The sequence below is a fragment of the Culex quinquefasciatus genome, chromosome 3 (assembly GCF_015732765.1).
Source record: "Culex quinquefasciatus strain JHB chromosome 3, VPISU_Cqui_1.0_pri_paternal, whole genome shotgun sequence".
Classification (NCBI taxonomy): domain Eukaryota; kingdom Metazoa; phylum Arthropoda; class Insecta; order Diptera; family Culicidae; genus Culex; species Culex quinquefasciatus.
This window is the reverse complement of record NC_051863.1, coordinates 155,971,016-155,995,626: the sequence shown is the minus strand read 5'-3', so window position 1 is coordinate 155,995,626 and position 24,611 is coordinate 155,971,016. Positions and strand designations below refer to the sequence as shown.

The window sequence follows — 24,611 nt, the reverse complement described above, 5'->3', positions numbered from 1 at the left end:
TTCAAAATAAATGCTGAAAAGTTCTACTTTTCAGCTCTGAAATGGGTGCTGAAAAGTTGAACTTTTCAGCACTTGTTTCGAAAAGTAACACTTTTCAACATTTTTTGATTTAAACGATTTATTGACAAAATACATGAAAATTCGACTTTAAACTTCACTCAATGGGTGTTTTTCGGAATAGCAAAAAATGTTGTATGGAACTCGTTGCAAAACTTGATTTTTTCAGCACTCTTCATATTTATCCAACTCGGTGAACCTCGTTGGATAAATGTACGACTCGTGTTAAAAAAATCCTCTTTTTGCAACTTGTTGCATAAACTACTATTTCGATACTAGTGCTGAAAAACTCAACTTTTCAGCACTGGTATTGAAAGGTATTAATTTTCCATTCAGTTATTTTAGGTAGGGAAAAGTAGGCCGTTTCGTTTCTCCAGAAGGACAGGAAAAGTTGACAGTTTAACAGCGGAATTTTTCGGAATTGCAAAAAACGTTGTATAAAATTCGTTGCAAAACTTGATTTTTTCATCACTCGTCGTATAAATGTACGACTTGTGCTGAAAAAATCCTCTTTTTGCAAGCTTTTTGTGACTTTCAGGCCAGAATTTTCTAAAAAATATTTTTTTTAGGTAATTATGGGAAAATGATCCTGAAGACCATGCGAAAATTATTGGCTACTATAGAAAATTTCGATGTTTGGGTCATAAATATTACCCATCAGGCTTGAAATGGTTAAACTATTAGTTTGTTTGAATTTTTTAAATCATTATCTCTTCAAAAAATCAATACTTATAAAAAATAAAATAAAATAAAAATAATTGTTGATACTTCTTTGAAACTATAACATAAAACATATTTTCCAAATGTGATGCTTTATATTTTTATAAAATTTTAATGTAAACGTAAAATTACAGATTCTCGATATTAAAATACGCAAATATAAAAATTTGTAAAAGTTGTATCTCAGAGAGATAACATTTTGTTGGACTGTGGTATTGAGCTTGTCTCTTCTCTTTAAAAAAATATGTTCCGGAAGAGCCAAACCGTATCGAGAAAGAGAGAGAGAGAGCAGTTCCAAGTGCTCTCTCTTATTTATGCTCTTCGTTTTTTATTCTTTCACTCTCTTAACGGTCACTGCGGCAAAGTTTTCAAGCTATTGTTCTTTCGTACATATATTTTTCAAAAAGAGAGGAAACAAACCTTTAAAAAAGTACAGAAATGCAAATCTTTCGCGAATAGTAAAATTTTACAGCATCAACGCACCTAGTATTTGTTTTGCCATCGACATCAGGATAGAGATATTTAGTTGAGCCTTTTTGGAAAAAAAATGTCAAGCAGCTCTATCACGAATTATGAACCATTTGATGCTGCAAGAAAAAAAAAACTTAATCAAAAATAAAAGTAAACCATCAACGTAGTGTTAAAAAGAACCAAACATTAACGTTTGGGCAACAGTTCCTAACCAGAAGAAGCAGCAGCAGCAGAAATACATTCAAAATGACATAAACAGTAACAGCTGAAACCGTGATCACGATCTGTCGAGCGAGCCATTATAATCTCAGAGATTGACACACACACACACGCACGCGTTTAGTTCACCAAAACCGTTGAATTTTGATGCTTTGAAAGATCTCGTCGGAATTTACCACACATTTTTTTGTAAAGCAGCGCAAGAGTCACGTGTGGCCCGTTTGATCTCACCTTTGCGCACCGCGACGACAATTTCCTCTCTCTTAATTTGCGATTCTTTTACTTTAAATTTGCGTGTGTGTGTTTTCAAAATTGTGTCTGTTGCGCCATTGTTTGAACAAACCCTTAACGTTCGCTCCTATTTAGTGTGCTAGTCTTGAGCGAGTGGGGAAATTTTGAAAAAAAAACTATTAGAACGGGACTGCTTCTTAAAAGTGGTTCGAAAATATACGTAGCAATGAGAGGAAACTTAATTTTAGCGGGAAATAATAACACACACACAAGAAAGATAGACTGCTTTTGAACAACATGATGAAGATTAGTAGAGAAGCTGCAAATGAACACAAACACACATGCATGAAAAACTCACAACACTACTACAACTAATCGTTTTTTTTTTAAAGCGCGTATTCTACTACGACTGAGAGGTAAAGATTTCGTTAGGATTCGTAAATAACTTCCTTACCATTTATCGAGTATGAGAGCGAAAGAAAGCGAGAGAGGGAGAGGCAGGAATGTTAGTATGGGCGGAGCGATGCACGTTTCTTCACACACACAAAACACCCTCAAAATAACCAGTAATGCGTGCTGTAAGGTCTTCCATTTGTGAGATTTTAATCCTCTCAAATTAAAAACACTGACGGTCACTCTCGCCCTCTCTCGAAGAGAAGCTCTTTTGGAGAGAGCGAGAGAAAATTCAAATGCGTGCACGCTCCGGCAGGGTTCTACACTCGAGGCAAGACAGTGAGCAAGGGAGCGACTCTCTTTTTTTCTAGATTGCTCCAGTTTTCTCTCACTCCGGACGGAAAGCAGACGAAAGAGAGTTGCTCTCTTGCTCACTGTCTTGTGCCGAGTTTCCACACTCACACGCAGAACAGAGACGGACACACTCGATTTAGGTTTTATGTTTTTTGATCCTCAGATTCAGGTTTAAGTTATGTACTCTACTGTTAATATCGCATTAAAGTCAAGCAAATATACCCGTCGTAAAGGTTCTGTCAGTGTCAGCGTTCTCTCTAAGGGCTGGACACTCTCGAAAAGTCACCAATGGACGACCCCTTAATAAAGTGGCACTGACACGACTCTTTGTTATTATTTGCACACCCACACACACACACACACACACACACACACACACACACACATGAAACATATACGTATAAGAGAACTAGGACTTTAAACAATTGATAATTATACAGCTATTGGCTACCATGCGAATACTACTAAGTAGAGGTTTAGTGTATCAAGCAAAAAAACAAGAAACAAAATAAAAACAAGAATAACCTTAGAGAGACTCCATTAGCTGTAATCAGAAAAAAAAGAAAAGAAGCAAAAAAGTTTTAAAATCGCCACAAAACAATTGGAAACGGAAACACAGATACGAAAACAAAACAGAAAAATAAATAGGAAGCAAAAATCGGTGATAAACAAACAAGCTCTAAAGAGGAGAGAAATAAAGAAAGAGAGAGAGAGAGAGAAAGTCATTTATAAGCTAGGAATAGGGAAAGGTTGAACATGTTTTGTTGTTACACGCGAAAGCAAGTGTAAAAAAGAGAGCGTGATTGCGAGCGAGAGAGGCAGAAAGAGAGAGAGCAAAAGAGTCACAGTTTGTGGATAGTTGCTAGATAGTGGTGAGAAATAAAAAAGGTATGAAATAATTGAAGAAAACAAAAAAAGATGCAAAAGCAATGCTGTTCAAAACAGTTTTATTTAGCGATACTATACACACAGTGCAAAAGGTGAATAAAAGAAAAAGAAAATCTTTATAAAAAATAGAAAGCAAGCAAATTACAGTGTTTTAAAAAAGGTGAATCACACACTCACAAAAAAAGGAAAGATAATGAAACAACAACACAGGAAGAAAAAATACATTTTATATTGTTTTTAGACGAGTGCGAGTCAGCGCAAGAGCAGTGGAGACAGAAAAGTGAGGGCTAATGTGCGTGCGTGAAAGTGTAAAAACCAGAGAAAGAGTTTAATTATGTTGACAGTTTAAACCTACTTCACACACATAAAGCACATTGTGAACAGTTAAAAAAAAGAAACAATAGAATAAAACCCAGTTTCGTTTTTTTTTGTTCTTGCTAATGTTAGACAGATGTGTGTGCAGATCGCCAGAAATAGAGCAAGCAACAAACACATCAGAAAAGGTTAAGTGCAAGTTACAATATACATATTCATTACAGCCACGACACACTTCCGCTGCGCGAAATCATTTGTTATAGTGTTTTTTGAGATATGGAATAGTTTAGATTTCTCAACCTTTTTTTAAAAAGAAAAAGAAATACGCCTTCCTATTATTACTACGAATAAACACACACACACACAATCAAATAAAACTTACGTATAGAAGCTTATAGTCATTAATTTGTGGTGTTTTGTTTGTTTTGTCAAAAAACACTATCCGAAATTCCATTTAAATAAAAAAAAAACGTAATTTGGATCCCGAGGTCGGGAATTTGTGATTTATCGCTTCGCTAGGAGACGGTGATTTTAGCGGATTGCAGACTGGATTTTCGCCATGTGATGTGATGATTGTCTAAGCCCACGTGGCCTAGGAATCGATAATTGGGAATAGAACCAATTCCACCTGAACCAGATTCTCACCACCATGGCAGCCGTCCATTGCCGGCCGCTCCCATCTCCACCGCGCATCAGGGACAAGGATAGGGGATTTGAAAGACGGGAATTGTTGATGCTTCCCTTTTATAGAGTATTAAGGGAAAATCCTCAAGTAAGTTTTGCTTGAAGTTGGACGGTTTTTGGGAAGGTGAGGAGCCACCCTAGGTAAGTGGTTACGACCGTTTGCATTGTTTTCCGAATTTTTCTTGTACTTCAATTTCTAATGGGAAAGCTTTCAATTCTTCTCATTTCTTATTGCTACCTACCAATGTTCCACGGTAAAGTGGAAAGCATTTTGCTTGCCAATCCTAAGGACAGGGGATCGAATCTCGGGAATTTGTGGTTTATTGTTGAAAAGTCTGTAAATGTCGGGAATTCCAATACCATTTGAAAAATATTTTTCAGTTTTTGAAGATTTTTGTAATATTTTATAAAAAATGTTTATTAAAAACACATATTTTCTATTATTAAAAAAAATAAAAATATAAAATTTCCATAATTTGTACATTCGAAAAGTACAAAATTCATTTTTTTTAGTTTCCACGTTCCAAAATCAATAAATTTAAAAACTCAGCACTCAAAAAATATTCAAATTGTTTTTTGAACATGAATAAATAAAACAGTTAAGGATTACAAAAAAATACAGTTTCTATTATTGTAAGATTCGGAAATTGAATAATTGAAAATAATGTATTTAAAAAATTCTAATGTTAATATTTAATTTAAAAAAAATCAGGAAATTCAAATACAGTTCAGACTCGATTATCCGAAGGCCATGGCAAAATTTCACTTCGGATATTTTTTTCGTTTTCTTATTATGGGACCATACATAAACCACGTGGACACTTTAGGGGAGCTTAAGTATGACCCCTAAACTACTCTAAAGTGATTCAAAATGGTTAAATCCTAGATGGCGGCGATGAAAAATTAAAAATAATAATTTTAATTTAATAGGCATTCAACAATTGGGTCCTAAAATGATGCTCAGATTGCTGATATCAGTGTTGCAAAAGAGTGATACAAAAGCTATCAATAGGTTATCTCTGCACCAAAAATATCCGAGAGTATAGCGGCCGTCACTATAGCTTGTGAGATCTCTTCTTGTGTCTCGTGATTCCCAGCGATGCCATTCTCTCTCTATCACTCCTTCCCTTTTCCTCGACTATGCGCTCTCACCGCTGAGTCTCTCAATCTCTCCGAAAACTGCAATGAGAGAACGCGAGATGGCTATTAGAAGCCGACCACGCATGACGTCCCGTCAAACTGCGTTTGCGAAATTGGTTTTGTGGCGGCTTTTGTGGTTAAACGCTGTTGCGGTAGGATGTTCGTGGAAGCGAGAATGAGAGAGAAAAGGAAAATGTCAATCGCGAGTGGGTAAATACGAAAACGTGTTCGGCTATGTTCGGCGCTGAGAGTTTCAATGAAGAGAGAAGAGCAGTTGTATTTGGGGCATGAATATTCAGGTGAGATAATTGTAGTTGCTGAGAGCTGATATTTTGATATTTTAACAACCCTGGCTGATATTATTGTTCACAGCGATAAAGCTTATTTTTCTAAGTACAATGACCCTTTGTACGACCATAAAGAGCTTAAAATTGATTTTTAAATCAATTTTGAAAAATTAACCTCGCGGTCCTTCTTGACAGAAAAGCTCCTACTTGACAAGTCGTTCCAAGGGGACCATAGTTGATCCATCGAAAATATGTTGTCTTGTCAAAAAAATTTTTTACATTAAAATGAAAAAAAGTGATCAGAAATGGTTTTTAATCGTGTTTTTTACCGTTGTACATAAAAATTGGCAGTACCCAATTAAAATTTATCAAAAATGGGGTTGCATAACTCGAATTAGATGATAAAAGTAAGAAATTAGAAAAATACGAAAAAAAACTGTGCTTAATTTCTTAAATTCCTAAAATTTTAATTTTTTTTTAATTATTGAATTCGTAAATGCCATCCTTTATTCTGAAAACGTTTGAGCATTTTTGGAGTAATAATTTAGGCAATGGAAACATAATTTTTTTTTCCATTTTACGGAGGTAAAAATTTGCGAGGTTTTCGGAAAATCGAGTACGAACTTTACTTAAATTTTACAAATCCCAAAATTTAAAAAAGGATGAAATAAATCAAGTGTCAAATGTCTATCAATCAATATTTTTTAGTCATGGTCATACAAACCTTCGGATAATCGAAACTTCGGATAATCGAGTATGAACTGTAAGCATATTTGTTATTTTTATTCCCTTTTTTCCATTTTTTTATTTCTATATTTTTGATTTTTTTTACCAACATCAAATGATTATTTTTATGGTATTCTAGTAAACAACAAAATCCTTCCTTTCGAAATTCGACGTTTTAAGATTTTGGTTTTTGAGATTCGGCTTTGTTTATCTTTAACTTAGTTTATCAAAATACCAAGGGAACTTTAAAAAAAAACAGCAAAGCTATTGAAACCCCATTCGAAAATAGAGCTCGATCTAAACAATTATGAGCGTAACGTTATTATTCTGTTTCATTATGCAAATATTTTTTCACGTGCTTATGTTCGTGATTTTTCTTTGTACAGCATCACAAAGTTTTTTTCAGCAGAAAAAAAAAAAATGTTGGCAAGAATTTTTTTTTTTTTTTGAAAACTAATGATTTTAAGTCTGATTTTAATTTGCCGAAAAAAATGTTGCGAGCCAACAGCATCAAAGGGTTCGTGAAAACAAGAAAACTTTTTGTTTTCTTCACCTTTATGAGGAAAGGCTATAAAATCACTCGAAAAATTAACTTTTTAATTAGACCTCCTACACCTACCGTCATTTATACATATCCACTCAGAATCACAAGCTGAGCAAATGTCTGTGTGTTTGGCTCTATGTAAAAAAATTAAAAAAAGCTCTTGTCTCTTGAAAAAATCACATCAAATCAAAAAATCAAACCATCCACATTAACGACCCCCGGGTCTTTTGTGGTCTCTATTGCAAGTTTCGGCTCGAACCTAGGAGTCCGAAGGCTTGAATGGGGAGAGCAACCAAACCTCTTTCTACTCCAAGGAACCTTCCACCCCAGTGTTTGAACTGACGACCTTTGGATTGCGAGTCCAACCGCCGCCAGCGATTCCACCGGAGTAGGCTTGGTTTGGTGTGTTGTTTGTACTTATGGCATGGAGACGACTCCTACACCTGGAATGACTTAACGGCCTAACAACCAAGGCCGGGACCGACATTTTACTTCCTCATCCGATGGAAGGTTGCATCAGATGGGAATCGAACCCAGAAACATCCGCTTACAAAGCGGACAGCGTAACCATTCGGCCACGCGCTGCTCCGAAAAAAAAATCACATAAAATGAGTTAAACACGGGTGGAAAGCATGATTTTTTTATCAAACTGAATTTTCATGGAATAAAAAAAAGTGTTTTTTTTTTGTAGTACGCCATCGAATCAGGTGTCCAATTTAACACAATAGTTCCTGAATGTACTGAAATACGTGTTTTAATAAAATTTAGAAAAATGAAAGGGGTCATATCGTCCCTCCGTCACAAGATATCGATAAATAGAAGCTGGGTTCGTGATCAGGAACCAAAACTAACCCATCAGATTAAAGTTTCACTTAAATCAAAGAAGGATCGGGGAAACTGCTGTATGATGTACTGCCCATAATTGAAAATTTGGCTATTATGCCAAATCAAGTATTCCGAGAAAAACGCGTTTTAGTGTTTGTCACAAAATCTCTGTCAAGGCAATTTCCCATAAGAGTGGCATATTAGCCGTTTGGTTTTTCGCATCGGCAGCCAAGTCTAAACACTATTTCAGTGAAATTCAAGTTCCAGAGGATGCGTTGGAACATCCTCTACCACCTGGTGCTGATATCTCGTTTTTGCCAAAAGTGGATATTAGCCGTTTTTCAATGGTGGGCAGTGTAGCGAAGAATAGCTTTCGGATTTTTTTTCAACAAAGCAAAACTCTTTTTTTTATAATTTATGTTTTTATTCACCTTACACTAAACTTGTAATCCTGATTAAATCACCTCATTATCAATATACACAATCATATTTCACAGTAAAATGAATAAATAGCGCGCGCTCCTACCGCCCGAACTTCTTTTTTTTTTTGCGTTGTAAAGAATGCCTCACGCTCATGAAATAAAACTTTTTCGACTTTGCGGTGCCGCTTCTGCAAAACACACATTTTTCTATTTTCTAGTTTACGGGTTGAGTTTTTAGTTGTTTTTATTTTACAGCATCTCTCTGGATTTCGGGTTGAGTTTTTTTTGTTGTGTTTAGTATAAGTAAAATTTTCCACTTTTTTATCATTTACAGATTATCTTAACGTCTGAAGATCATTTGGTGCACGTGTAGGAATAACGAATTAAGAAAAGGTTGTCGATTTAAAAGTAAAAGAATTATCTATTATTCGCCTACGGGGGAAGGACATTCTACGTATTTTATTTCGTTTGATTCTATAAATTTAAAATAACATGATTTCGAAATCAATTCGTTGACCGCTTCAGAAAGTCTCGCTTTTTGAAGACAAAATCGAGTGCACTTCTATGCTATGGTTTCTAACGGTTGGAAAGAAAATCGATCTTAACAAACTAACGGGATAAAGGAGGGGATCAAACTAATTAAGGAAAGGATGGAGAGGTTCTAAAACAGCACAAGGTGGGTATCGTGTGTGTTGTGGTGAGTAATTAATATCCGCTTTTGTTCACTATTTTAAATGTTCGAAGATTGCGTTTTTTTTTTCTCTCTCTCTCTTGTTACCACTTGCAGCTCACGCCTCCGTCGGGAAGAAATCTTTTAGCAGCGTGGTCCGCCGCTTCTCGGCCACGTCCATCTGGTTCTCGAGGTCGCCCCGGTCGGTCGTTTCGGCGCGTTCCACCTTCCACGAGAGGTTTTCGATTTCCGCCTCCAGTTGGGCCTGAGGGAGCAAATGCTTTCATTAGTGCGAGCGGGTTCCTTTTTTTAAGTTTTTGGGCAAAATTAAGCATCTGTGCCAATTTCAAGCCAAATCGGGCCGGACTTTTTGAAAAAATGTATGGAGAAAAAAAAACAAAAAAAAAATCAATTTTTCCCAGAAGGTGCTGTTTATTGTGTCGAAATTCTTCAAGTTTGAGATTCTGATGTGAAATGTAACGCTCTGCAATTTTGCCCAAGAGAGCAAAGCGGTCCGAGTTGGTCCTGAAATGTTATTACAGATTTAAATAAGACTTTGAAACGATTTTTATTCACCAACATTAACGATCTATAGCGGCTCTTAAACCTTAACCGATTTTGCTCAAAATTGGCACGGATGCTTAATTTTTCCCAAAGAATCCAACCCTAGGGTGTCCCTGTCACCCTAATGGCCAACTGGAATGCAAATTCTCAACAACTTGGAAAATGTCGTTGCCTTCAAAACGGAGCTGATTTATTTTGATGAAATAGAATAAATGGAAATTTTATATACCCAAAAAAGCGAAGTCAACAAATTGATTTAGAGAAAAACAAATCAAAGCATAAAGTTTTTTAAAAAATTCCATGAAGCACACATAAATAAATTAATGAGAATTATTTTTTTTTGTCAACCTTTTATCAAAAATGACAACATGCGATTTTTATTAAAATTCATATTTTATAAAGTTTTAGTTTTTTCCCAACTTTAATTCGCCATCTCTTGTTATTTTTTAAATTAAAAACTAATATCACAATTTAATGTTTTCATCTTTTTTTGAAACTGACCACAAATAGTTATTTGTGTAGACAAATTATTTATGCACAGCAACGTATGATCATTGCGGTTAACCTGACGCGGTAGGCCTGGCTAGTGAAAAAAAATATGTTTAAAAAAAATGCTGAGTTCTAGCATATATTTATCTGAAACATTAAGGTAATAAAAATGAAATTTAAGTGATTAAAAAAACTTAAAAAAAACTTCATCATCCCGGTACGAGAATCGAACTCACGACCTCTGGATTGGAAACCCAGCACGCCGCTAGTCGAAACCCATCCCCTACCGGTCAGTATTCCCAGTGAGCATATTAACTCTTTTAAGGGATCTGACTTTGCCGAGCCAGACAGGAATCGAACCCATCACCTTCCGCTTACAAGGCGAAACCCGTAACCTCACGGCCACGGAAGCTCGTTTTAAGTGTAGGGGAACAGCATCTAATTCCAGCGTGCCTCTAATGTTGGCAGGTCAGAACTTTGACATTCAATTAAAGCAAATTAAAAGCGTTTTCAACTGAACTCGAGTGATAAATAGTTCAATAAAAAGTGAGCAAGCAAGTTTCTATCAAAAGTTTTGCAAAATTAGTTGTTTAAATAGTGAAAATCAGCAAACTGGATGGAGTTAGGAGCGAGTGCTTAACCTGCCAAACATACGAGAATTTCCCCTATTTTGGGTTTTTGAAGACAAAGCTTAATTAAAAACGTTCCAAAGGTTTGAAATTAACCCTCTACTGCCCAAATATTTTTTCGAATATTTTTATTTTTCCCGTGTTCAGGAGGTCATTTTGAGCTACTTTTGTTCTACGAAAAACTTAACTTCTCTTGTTTCATTTTTAGTATTTTAATTTGCATTTATCTTGTTAAGTTTGTGTTTGTTTTCGGTAGTACTTGGCCTATTCTACCACCTCCTATCATTACATTTTGCCTATCTAATTTTTTCCATGTTTTTACAGTAACTTTTTCAATTTTTTGCTTATTTTTCACATTTTCTGCTATAAAAGGGCACCATTATCATTTAAATTGCAAAAAATGGGTAGGGGCATAGTCTGGGACACTACAAAAATTACTGCATACTTCTTTTTACTGAAAATATAGGAAATGTTAGTAAAAAACACAGCCAAAGTTGACCCCGAAAAAAATGACATTTTTAAAAACATTGCCAAAGTCACATAAAACAAGTAAAACTTCCAACCCATACATTTTCTAAAATTTTAAGAGTTCTTCTTTCCAATGCTTTTTACAGATCAAAAATGGGTTGAAAAATGGATTTTCGGCGATTTTTTAAATCGAAGCGGGGTTGGGTTGAAGAGGGTTAATAAGAGAATTGAGATAAGTTTTTTAACAGATATATTTAGTTTTCAATCCAACTTAGACTAGACAGGAAAAACGACGCCCTTTATTGTTTGTTTTTTTTTTCTATTTTTTTATTATATAGATTTTACATATTTGTGGCAGTTTTTAATTTATTATCGTGGATTTTCTTTTATTTGACAATCTTCTGTCGACATCAAGTTTAAGAATTTCAACATTATTTTTCCATGGACGTATTTTAAATATGACTTCCATTTGTCCCATTAAAAATTTGTTTAGGCCGCAACTTTTGTATTGCAGTTTAGAAATTGATTTTAGAAAGAAATTTAGGAAACCTCTGTGTTTCGGAGGTTATTTTGAGCAACTTTTGTTTTACTAAAAAAATACAGAATTTTTTTCTTGGTTTATGTTTTCTGCTTTTATTTTATTTTTGTTAGCTTTTGTTTTTTTCTGATAGTTTCTGGCCAATATCGATGAAACATTGGCTCATAAAAGCCTTTTTTGTGTTTATGGAGCCTGTTTCACTCGATAATGACAATTGAGAAGGTCGTTAGTTTGATAAATATTTTTGAATTTCAAATTTTAAAATTTGCTGTATCTCGACGCCGTTGCATCGTATCAAAAGGTGGTCAAGAGACTAAAATCCATTTTAAGCCTAATAAACGGTCGTGTTGGAATGATGCTGGATAATTTGGAGTGTTCCTTGAAATTTACTAAACCCAAGTACACCATCGAGTAGAGAAACTTTTTGTGAACATTTCTGTTTATTTTCACTTTTACTAAAAACCATTCTATTCCTTTTACAAGCATTTGAAAAAAATATTTCCAAAATGTATTCTAATCAGTCGAGTGCATTGGGCTACGCCCATTTTCCTATTTTCAGCTGAGTTTTTTCACTTCCAGCGCTCCTTTGGGTCTGCTTAGTGCTGCCAAAATTGATGAAATTTTAAGCGAACACTCACGAAAAATATCATTTATAGAGAAAATTTCCTGGCAGCACTGGCTCACTCCAACAGGCGCTGCTGCTGGTGTTGGTGGCCGCCACCCTTTGTTCTGTATATGCCTTCGATTGGAATGGGTCGTCAAAAGTCAAACGTCAAAAGACTTGGCGCGTTTGTTTTTTTGATGGCGCTTGCTAATTATTTACATGTTTCGGGATTATTTTTCAAGTGAGTGACCAACTAATGTGCAAAAGAACATTTTGCCGAAAGTTGGGGGCAGTTTTGTATCGAAAGCACCGAGAGTAAGCGAAAGTGAAAAGTTGTTTTTTCGGAGCAAATTTACAGGAAATTCTCAATTGCAAATTTGATAGTACAAATATAAAATCGATAAAGCATCCCCAGACTCACCTGCTGATACTCGAACAGATCCTTCCGCGAGCCAGCCTCCATAAAGTACGCAAACGGGTAGGTGTACTGCAGCGTGTAGCGACACTTGGCCAGCAAGGCGGCCGCATCGAACAGATACTGCCAGTCGATCCACGTGCCCAGTCCCTTCATGACCTTCTCGTTGATGCGCGCCTTCATCCGGTCCAGCGTTTGCTGCTCCAGCTGCAGCGACTTGGAGTGGTTCTCCCAGCGTTCGTAGTAGTGGAGGTACTTTTTCAGCGCTTCCCGGGCCTAACAAAACAAGAAAGAAGGAACTCTCAGTTATTCAACTCAGCGTCCTCTGGACTCGAACCGCTCACCTGCGCGTGCACCGATTCGTGCGCAATGTTCGGGTTTTCCTTGTACCGCGAGCACTCGTAGTACTCGGAACCGTGCGCCTTCCAGTCCCCCAGGCACATCCAGCAAAAGTCGTGCTTACAGTTGAAGCACTGCATGTGGTTGCAGCCGCCGTTCTTCTCGATGCAGATGTGACACTTTGGACAGTCCTTGGTGTGGGCGCTGATGTAGTTGGCCGTTTCGCTGTCGTCGGCGCACTTTGTCAGCCACTTGCGGATGATTTGGCAATCGGTGGGCGCGTGGTAGTCCATTCCGCACCGGAAGCAGAACGACGTCGTGCACACCTTGCACGTCGTCTTCTTCGGGCTGATGTCCGCGCTGCGGATGATGATCTGTTGGACACATGGGAAAAGAGAGATACAATGTTAATTTTACTGCTAATCAATTTTAATTTTTTGAAGTTTTGTTCAACCTTTACAAGGTACGATCTCAACATAATTTTAAGCAAAATTTCAAAAACCAAGATTTCCAACCTGGACTGCCCCCAGTTTTTCATTTTTTAGGTTTTCCTTTGTTCATGAATCAAGAGGTTAATTTTATCAACTTTAAATACTACCTACAAGAAACTTTATTTGTCTTGTTTGTTTTTAGTGGTTTGATTTTCAGTTCATGTTAATAAAATTACTAATTATCTAGATCAGTAAATATGATATTTTCCAGTGTACATGGCTGTTATTGCTGAAAATGAGAAATTTGAACAACAATCAAGCATGTTTTTAAAAGCTGATAGGTTTTTTTCGAGATTTTTTTCGTCAGCTCTTTTTTGTGAACACGAGCAAAAAATATTCATATCCAAAATTCAAAAGTTAGGAATTCAAACATCCAAAATTAACAAAATCCAAAACTGAAGAATTCACAAATTCAAAAATTTAAAATAAAAAAAGAATTCAAAAACTCAAAAATAAAAGTTTAAAGCCGTTGATCATTTTTGAATAAAATTGATCATCACTATAAAATATTCTGTATTAAATTCAATTTAACGAATTTCAACACCAAAAGGAATCAGCATGTGCCGGTTGTTGCCTTCTTGAAGCCACTGAAAGAATTTTTGATCTAAATCAATTGTGCATCAAATCAAAAAATGGTTTTCTTTGTGTTGTTCGAAGAAGCATTTCAGGGTTGTTACGGAAAAGTTGAAAAAAAATCCGCGCCAGATCCGCGCCGACCCTAAAACCCGATCCGCGCGAAATCCGCGCCATATAAAAAAAATCGCGACAAACATAGAAGAGAGTAACATAATGAATGAAATTTTAAACGAAAAAAGAATAATACAGAAGGCATTTGGATCAGTACCGTTGATCAGTTGTGGGTTCATATCCCACCTGTACCAAATGGAACCTTTATTGCCATTTCTGAAACAATATTAGCATTTTTTGCAACACTTTAAATATCGTTGCTTTAAAAATAAATTCAGGAAAACAAGTTAAAACCATAAAATAAATCACCAAATTATAAAATCTAGGGATTTAATGCTTCATAATTCTCGCCAAAACTTAACTCTGGAAAATCGAAACACGAAATGCCTATTATTTTCTTCTCTAAATTTCTCTAAACTAAAATATGACTCCGAAAATGATCCGAACTAAGAAAATGGCAAAAAAATAATAATTTAATAATTTAATAATTTAGTACTTTAATAATTTAAAAATTTAAAAATTTAAAAATTGAAAAATTTAAAAATTAAAAAATCGAAAAATTTAAAAATTTAAAAATATAAAAATTTAAAAATTTAAAAATTTAAAAATTTAAAAATTTAAAAATTTAAAATTTAAAAATTTAAAATTTAAAATTTAAAAATTTAAAATTTAAAATTTAAAAATTTAAAATTTAAAGGTTTAAAATTTTAAAAATTTAAAAATTTTAAATTTAAGAATTCAAAATTTAAAAATTTAAAGTTTAAAAATTTAAATTTAAAATTTAAAAATTTAAAATTTAAAATTTAAAAATTTAAAAATTTAAAAATTTAAAAATTTAAAAATTTAAAAATTTAAAAATTTAAAAATTTAAAAATTTAAAAATTTAAAAATTTAAAAATTTAAAAATTTAAAAATTTAAAAATTTAAAAATTTAAAAATTTAAAAATTTAAAAATTTAAAAAATTGAAAATTTAATAATTTAATAATTTAATAATTTAAAAATTTTAAAATTTTAAAATTTTAAAATTTAATAATTTAAGAATTTAAAAATTTAAAAATTTAAGAATTCAAAAATTTAAAAACTTTAAAAATTTAAAAATTTAAAGATTTAAAAATTTAAAAATTTAAAAATTCAAAAATTTAAAAATTTAAAAATTTAATAATTTAATAATTTAATAATTTAATAATTTAATAATTTAATAATTTAATAATTTAATAATTTAATAATTTAATAATTTAATAATTTAATAATTTAATAATTTAATAATTTAATAATTTAATAATTTAATAATTTAATAATTTAATAATTTAATAATTTAATAATTTAATAATTTAATAATTTAATAATTTAATAATTTAATAATTTAATAATTTAATAACTTAATAATTTAATAATTTGATAACTTCAAAACTTTCTTAAAACATTAAAAATTAACAAAAAAAATCAATTGTTATATTTTCGTAATTTTTCAATTGAATAATTCATCTTTTAAGTTTTTTGAGTCTATAAGTTTTATAAGTTCAAATTATGAATTCTTTTTTTAATTATTTGAACATGTAAATTCTGGAGTTTCAAATTGTTGAATTCCAGATTTCTTATTTTTTTTTTAATTTTAACATTACATTTTGCTTTTAGACGAAGATTTTAGCAGATTTCTAAGTGGATTTCGTCATGTTGTGATAATTGGGAATAGAATCATTTCTACCTGAATCAGAGTGGCAACAGAATTTTATTTTTTTTCAATAAACCAAAAATTTAAAAAAAAAATTTATATTGAAAAAAACATAGAAAATCTAAAAAGTTTCACAGCTTCAAATTTTTAAAATTCTGTAATTTTTCGAATTTTGTTTTTTTGATTTTAATAAAATTGGTATTTTTTGAATTGTTAAGCAGATGTTTTAAAAATAATGAGTTCTTATGTTATGTTAAATTTATATAACAAATCTCAATACATTAAAAAAAATCGCGCCTTGAAGATTATTTCAAAGTTTCGTATTAGGAAAAAAAAGCAATCAATAATTTTTAGAAGAAAATTTTCTTCATTTACAACTTCTTAGAAATTGATGTTTTCGCACTTAACGAAAAAAATTGAATTCATTTAATTCCTAATAATATTTTCCTTTGTAATTTGAAAGAATTTCTATCGTTCTCAATTATTTTGTTTATCAAAATTGCTATCCGCGCGAAATCCGCGCCTGAGCAAAATTAGCCAGCAAATCCGCGCCAGATCCGCGCGATACGCGCCATCCGCGCCATCCGCGCGATCCGCGCCGTCCGTAACAACCATGCATTTAACATATCGTGATTAATTTTTCATTTCGGTTATGAGCAGTTCTTCCAGATTTCGGTCATTCGATTTTTTTTTTTTTGTATTTTTTAATCCGACTGAAACTTTTTTGGTGCCTTCGGTATGCCCAAAGAAGCCATTTTGCATCATTAGTTTGTCCATATAATTTTCCATACAAATTTGGCAGCTGGTCATACAAAAATGATGTATGAAAATTCAAAAATCTGTATCTCTTGAAGGAATTTTTTGATCGATTTGGTATCTTCGGTTAAGTTGTAGGTATGGATACTGACTACACCGGAAAAAATGATACACGGTAAAAAAAATTGGTGATTTTTTATTTAACTATTTGTCACTAAAACTTGATTTGCAAAAAAAAACACTATTTTTATTTTTTATATATGTTTTAGAGGACATCAAATGCCAACTTCTCAGAAATTTCCAGGTTGTGCAAAAAATCTTTAAGCGAGTTATGAATTTTTGAATCAATACTGATTTTTTCAAAAAATCGAAAAATTTATCGCAAAAAAATTTCGACTTCATTTTTCGATGTAAAATTAAATTTGCAATCAAAAAGTACTTAAGTGAAATTTTAATAAAGTGCACCATTTTCAAGTTAAATCCATTTTTAAGTGACTTTTTTGAAAATAGTCGCAGTTTTTCATTTTTTTAAATAAGTGCACATTTTTGTCCACCTTTGAAAAAAATATTTTTGAAAACCTGAGAAAATTCTCTATTTTTTGTTTTTTTGAACTTTGTTCATACGACATTTTGTTGCTGAGATATTGCCATGCAAAGGTTTTAAAACAGGAAAATTGATGTTTTCTAAGTCCCACCAAAACACCACACCATTTTCTAACGTCGATGTCTCAGCAACTAGTGGTCCGCTTTTCAATGTTAAAATATGAAACATTCGTGAAATTTTTCGATCTTTTCGAAAAAAATATTTTCAAATTTTGTAAACCAAGACTAACACTTTAAAAGGGCGTAATATTGAATGTTTCGCCCTTTTGAGAACCGAAGACACCAAATTGATCAAAAAAATTCTTCAAAAGATACAGATTTTTGTAATTTCACATATTATTTTTGTATGGACAGCTGCCAAATTTGTATGGAAAATTATATGGACAAACTAATGATGCAAAATGGCTTCTTTGGGCACCAAATAAGTTTCAGTCGGATTAACAATTACAAAAATTAAAATTTAAGAAAAAGTACCGATTTCGTAGAGAATAGCTCTTATTTTTTTCTTGACCCTTAATTCAGAATCATCATTGACAGTCTTTGCTCCCAGGGAATGATACCATCTTCGACCTTTTTTTTCTTTTAATTACATTAAATATTTCAATTTTGTCGATTTTTTTTCTAAGAAATTACAAATTCAAAAAAGTGATCATTCAAAAACTCAAAAAAAAGGTTTAAGTTAAAAAAATAAGAATTAAAATATAAAAAAAAAACATTTTCTTTGGTTTTAAATTCCTTTGAATATTTCAAAATTTCCGAATTTTATTTTGAAATATTTTGTAGTTTTGATTTTTTTTTAAATGATCAAAAATAATTAGTTTTTTTTGCTTCTGTATTTTTTTAAATTTATTTTAACTTTTTCTTTTAGATTTTTTACCAATTGTTGAAATTTGTAAAATTCTTGTTCTTTTTCTATTTATTGATCTTTAACCACTTGGACTGCGCAAAGTAACCATTTCAGAAAAATAATTCAGACAGCAAAAAAATCATCTTTTGAGATTCGGCTAAAGTTCCAAATTAACAATAACATTTGATGTGGTCGGAAATTTGTTTAAATTGCTAGGTTAGATTTTAAAATTTGGAAAATATTTTTTTTCGAGAGATCGGAAAATTTTACGATACTTTCGTTTTTTTGACATTGAAAATCAGACACGTCATGAGTAAAAAATGTCAAGTTATCGAAAAAATATATTCTTTTTGTATCCGAAAATGGTGCACGACTTAAAAATTTATGTTGAATACCCTTCGATTGCAAATTTGATTTTACATCTTAAATAAAAGTCAAAATATTTGTTTCGATTTTATTTGCGTTTTTAAAATTATATATATATATATTTTTTTTAAAATTGGCAACACTGTCAAATCTGGAGTTTCTTTTTGAAAAGGTCCAATAAACCAAATTTCCAGTTTTTGCTTTATGGGTGTTTTTGAAACCGCCTTGAGTCAGAAGTATTAAAAAACACACAAAGAGAAAAAAACTGAAAATTTGGTTTATTGGACCTTCTCAAAAAAAAAAAATCCAGAAATGAACTTTGACCAATAAAAACGTACCCAAAAATGAAAGTTTTTTAAATAGTTAATTTGCACGATCATGTTTTTGTTCGAATACACGAATTAAGTGGTTTTATTTATTTAAGAGTGTCACTATTTTTTCTGAGAGTTCTAGATCAATACCAGGACATCCAGTCTCAAGATACTGATTTTTGATTTTATAATAGCTGCCAATATTAAGTTGGAATTGCTTGAATCGATTTGGTGTCTTCGGTAAAGTTGTATGCCAGGGATGCTCAACCTTTTTGCCTTGCGGGCCAGATCAGATTTTTCTGAAGCAGTGGCGGGCCGGAACTAATGCTTGATTGTGTTTAAAAGTAAAAAAAAAGTCATAAATTGTTTTTATTAGGTTGTTTTAAAATAAACAAATATATAAACTAGTGTTACATATAAGATTCTTGATATTCAATTCAATTCAATTCAATTCGGTTTTATTGGTGAATAATCAAGATACAATGAGTTATTTTGAAGTGCATAACAGATTAACTTGAAAAATGTGACTTTTTATTATTAAACTTTTTATTATTAATTACTAAAAGATTTTGTTAAAAAATATATAAATTGAAATAACAAGCCACAGTATCAGTTTTGCGTGACCTAAAAATTTTTTTTTTCCTAATACAATATTTTTTTAATTTTTGATTTTTTTATACGTTTTACTGCCGTTCTACGCATAATTGTCTCATGTTCATAAAAGTGCAACTGAGAAAAACGCGATTGAAATTTTTCAATCGGTTTCTATGTCTCTACGCACATGACAAAATGATTCGTATAACTAACTATTGATTCCATGATAGGCAATCAAACGTCAAAATTACCCCCCACTAGAGGGCGCTGAAACTTTGGGTGATGTTTTCATTATAACCTACAGCGAGTAAGTTGGTTTGAAATTTGAAATTATTTTATTTCATCATAAAATTGACATTAATAGCAAATTATACCATTTTCAGGTAAGAAATAAATAGCTTAATTGATATAAACGAAAATATTTTTGTGATGACCGATTTAACCTGTTCATTATCTGATTCAAAATAAGGGCATGTTTTAATCAACCAAAACCTAACTAATCAATTGAGAATGAAGATTATTCATGTGGACAAATATTTTTTAAAGGCACTACTACCATAAAAGCAAAGCTCTGCTTGAAAAATGGTAATTGGAATGATTTTCAAAATTTGCAATCTAACCTCATTCTCGCGTTTTCAATCCGGATCTCAGAATTTTCAATGAAAAAGGCAACTTGGCAAAAAAATCAAAAAGTCAATCGATAGAACTTTTTATTTCTTGCCTCCTGTTAACTTTATTTTATTACAAAAGATCAATTTTGTTTTAAAAAACCTTAAAATAGTTTTCACTCGCCTTTGCACTTATCGCGCAAAAACGTAAACGTAACCTTGCACCAAAGTTCTTCTACTCGAATGTAGGTGGCGAATCGAGTTTTTAGCTTTGGTTTTGGGGGCCTATTCGCGATCAAAAGCTCAAAAATTCCGACAGATGGCGCAAAGCATCGAAGAATGACGATTCAGATTTTCGCTGTTCGGTTACATAGGAATGCAAACTTAAAATTGAATTTACAGCTCATAGAACAACTTTTGAGAAAAAATTCAAGTAGTACGATTGTTAACTCTTTGCCCTCTATAAATTAACGCAATAAAAAAAATATTTGAAATAAAATAATTTTGAAAAAATAATATTGTTTAAAATGATAGAGCATCATAAGTTAACAAAGTATCAGCTCGAATTTTTGCTCAAAAGTTGTTTTGAACGCTGGAATTTAACAAAACAGAATTCGCATACATAACCTCAAAGGGCGGAAATTTCAATCGACATTCTTCGTTCTGTTCTGCTACTCAACACTAGGTGTCGCATGTCGTTTGGCTCTTGAACGGCAATTGAAGAATTCGACGACATTTTTTCCGCTAGGTTCGCTGTTGTTCCAGCGGTGTTCGAAATGACAGCCCCCATACAGTTTGAGCAGTTTTTAGGGAAAAATCGCGTTTATAATGAAAAATCAAGCATTTTCAGAAAAGTAGGGTATTACAAAGTGTGGCAATTTCGCTAACGATCATAATGCGTGAAGATTTGTACTGATTAATTGTGACTGGTATTTTATTTAATCGATTTTTCTAAAAAGATGATCGATATTTTGGATAACTTGAGTTAAATGTTGCAAAAGTTAAAAGTAATGATAAAATATTATGTAAAAGTGTTTATACTTTACTTTTCTTCCCGTTTGACCAAAATATTGACCTTCAAAATGCATTTTGGTGATTTTTTGGAAATTTTTAGAAAAATTCGAAAAACTGGCAATTTTTTGAGAAAATTATTGTAATTATGCTGTAATATGACTCTAATAGTTTGTTCTATCAATAATAAATACATAAGGAGCATTATCAATCAAATAAATCTTTTTTAAATCAATTTTTCAAAAAATCTTTTTGATAAATTTGAGGAAAAAACATGAAAAATTACTTCAGCCCCTATGATTTATACATCATTTGATTCGTTTATGCAATTGCCACACTTTACAATAACTTTCATCAACGGTAAAAAATATTTGAAGGAAATAAAAATCAAAAACTGCAAAAAAAAAAAAATATTTCCAAGCACGCTGTCATTCCGAACATCGTTGCGTAGTGCTTCTACTCGTCACCAGGATGCGTTCACGTTTCTGTCGAATCTCTCAATAGCAAATACTTGGTGGGACAATTCGCGATCAAAAGCTCAAAAATTCCAACAGATGGCGCAAAGCATCGAAGAATGACGATTCAGATTTTCGCTGTTCGGTTACATAGGACTGCAAACTTAAAATTGAATTTACAGCTCATAGAACAACTTTTGAGAAAAAAATCAAGTAGTAAGATTGTTAACTCTTTGCCCTCTATAAATTAACGCAATAAAAAAAAATTGAAAAAAAATAATTTTTTAAAATCTCTATTTATTTAAACTATTCGCCATTTTCAAAAGTTTGGCTAGATAATATCGAAGGCCGCCATCTTAGGCCCACTGGGCCCACAAAACGGGGTACGCTCAGTTTGTATGGAAGCTGTCAACATGCTCCCGGGCTGATAGAAATGCAACGATGGGACAAACAGACTTGGTGTTGTTTTTCAAGAGTTTCCGAACAAAGTGCCACATTTTATTTGTTTTTTTTTTCTGAAAGTATACGTCAAACTAAATTCAAAAATGACAAAAAGTCAAAATCGTCCAAAAATAACATGGGACAATTATTCGTAGAACGGCAGTTTAGGTGACTAAAAAGACAACTTCTGCGCCATATTGCGTGATGGTGCAAAATATGTTTGAGGAGAAATGATGTTTTGGAAAAAAAAAATCGAAAGGCTGGACAGGCAACATCAAATTCGCAATCTTAACCTTTTTTACACCTTTTTTTATAAAATGTATTTTTTGCATTTAAAAAATACTTCTTGAAAGAAAAGCACAACCGAAAAAATATTGAAAAGCTGAGAAAATTTCCTAAAAATTTGATTTTTACCTATCATTTTGTACAAGTTTTAGAAATTTTCCAAAAAAAACACGATTTTTCAAAAATTATTATTTCTATGCACCATATCGTAATAAGGTTTAGAAGATGTCTTTTCTAGTCGTCTAAAAAATATTAAAAAAAATATTCTAAAATTAATAAATACGTGTTTGCAAATTTATTTTGTAGTGATCAAGAGATGCATAAAAAAAATCAGATTTTTTTCCGTGTACCGATTTTTTCCGAAAAGTCCCAACCCACTGAGAAATGTTACGCCCCGATCGGCCTTCGTCAGCCCGATTTTGTTCAACCATCAGATTGATCGGGTCGTTACATTTCTTAGTGGGAATTATAACCTACAACTTTACCCAAGACACCTAATCGATCAGAACATCCCTTCTCAAGATACAGAATTTCAAATATTTACATTCCCATTTGTATGACCACGACCAGCCCCCAAAAATGTATGGAGACTTGTATGAAAAAAAAACTAATAATGCAAAATGGCTTCTTTTAACATAAACTCATACTCATCGCAATATTTTGACTCGATTTCCATATTCAAGTCAAAGAACTTCACCCACCTGACAATTTGGCCCCGGACAAAACCGTAACTCCGGATGGCTTTTGACGTAGTCGGCAAAGGCAAACTGCTGATACTTGTCGCGAAGCATCGGCCGGTTCAGCAGGTTCAGCACCAGATCTTCCGGCACCCGGACGTCACAGCGCTGCTCCATACAGCCGATCTGCGTGGAAATTCCTTGGCTGATTTGAATCTCAAAGTGCATCGCCCAACAATCGCGGCAGAACGAGTGCTGACACGAGAGCGCGTGGAACTTGTCGACGGCCTGGACGGTGACGCACACCGGACAAAGGTGCGTCCGGTAGGCGGTCGGAGGCGGGGATGAACTGCGAGTTGAAGTTGCTGGTGCAGGGTTGGAACTTGGTCCGGGAACGAGTTGGCCGGCGACGGTTGGAAGAATCAGCGGAATGCTGACGGTGGTGGCGGACGAGGTGGAAGCGATTGCCATGGCCATTGCGGCCGGAGCTGCCTTGATGCGGGCACTGACGAGCAGGTTGGAGGCGTTGTTGCGGTACTTTTCGACCACTTCGTCGGTTCGCCACTTGGTTTCGTGCAGTAGGACTTTGGCCAGCGAGGGAGTGATTTGGAGCACGTTGCTGAGCTTTTCCACCGATTCGTTGAGCAGCTTTTCGACCTCCTCCACGTCCAGACACTCGTACACGAAGTATTCGGGGTCGGACCGTTTTGGGTCGATCTGTTCGATGTCGCAGTCTTCTAGGCCTGGGGGAAGAGCGGAGAAAGAAAAGACTTTATTATTTTCTGGGAACATGTAGGCTGAATTACAAATAGTTAAAATATATATTTTTAGAATTGGATTTGAACCATAAAAAAACACGATCATGCTTAATTCCATTGAAGGGTTCACCACCAATTAAGCGACTTTTTTGTGCCTCTCATTTCCCAACCATGACACTGAAAAATAACAATAAAGCCCAGCAAAACAGAGTTGGTCGTTTTTCCTCTGACTTGAACAGGTTCAGCACAACATATTCATCGCGCATGAGAGACAGATTCGTGTGTGAGCTCTGCTATAGGTAGGTACGTGCCAAGCTGCACACAGGCAAGCGCAGGAGCATGATTCACAATGAGTGTCTAGACAATTCGGAGATCTGACATGGGAGAAAAACGAATAATAGGGTTTACCAACCCCAGCACCACTGACTGCCGGGCTGCTGACTCGGAAACAAGTCGGCTGAAGAGCAGTTCAATGGGAAATAGGTATGCACTGTGCGATGTGTTTTGTGTGATTTATGTGACATACCAAGAAGATAAGAGTAATGCGTACGAGTAATGTCATGACAGAAGAATAGAAAATGTTGACGAACTCTATTATTGCAATACAGTAACTGCACCAGTATGGCTTGTAAATTTTATACGAATAACATTAGTTGATATTTATTTTTGAATCGAGTAATTCTCTGAGATTTCGGTCATTCGATTTTTTTTGTATTTTTTAATCCGGCTGAAACTTTTTTGATGCCTTTGGTATGCCCAAAGAAGCCATTTTGCATCATTAGTTTGTCCATATACTTTTCCATGCAAATTTGGCAGCTGTCCATACAAAAATGATGTATGAAAATTCAAAAATCTGTATCTTTTGAAGGAATTTTTGGATCGATTTGGTGTCTTCGGCAAAGTTGTAGGTATGGATAAGGACTACACTGAAAAGAAAAAAAAATACACGTTAAAAAAATGGGTGATTTTTAATTTCACTTTTTGTCACTAAACCTTGATTTGCAAAAAACACTATTTATAATTATTTTTCATTTTCTGATATGTAATGTTTGGCCC

General features: G+C 33.4%; 1 protein-coding gene across 1 annotated transcript in view; it reads right to left on the bottom strand.

Annotated features, from left to right (window-relative positions):
• Positions 1–8,261: 8,261 nt before the first annotated feature.
• Positions 8,262–24,611, bottom strand: part of LOC6050316 (potential E3 ubiquitin-protein ligase ariadne-2) — a 46,426-nt gene continuing 30,076 nt past the window's right edge. The window contains exons 2-5 of the mRNA XM_001866911.2: positions 22,822–23,540; positions 12,998–13,366; positions 12,660–12,929; positions 8,262–9,211 (exon numbers count right to left, since the gene is read on the bottom strand). Coding sequence (XP_001866946.2) covers positions 9,065–9,211; positions 12,660–12,929; positions 12,998–13,366; positions 22,822–23,540 — 1,505 coding nt within the window. The 3' untranslated portion in view covers positions 8,262–9,064. The remainder of the gene's footprint in view (positions 9,212–12,659; positions 12,930–12,997; positions 13,367–22,821; positions 23,541–24,611) is intronic.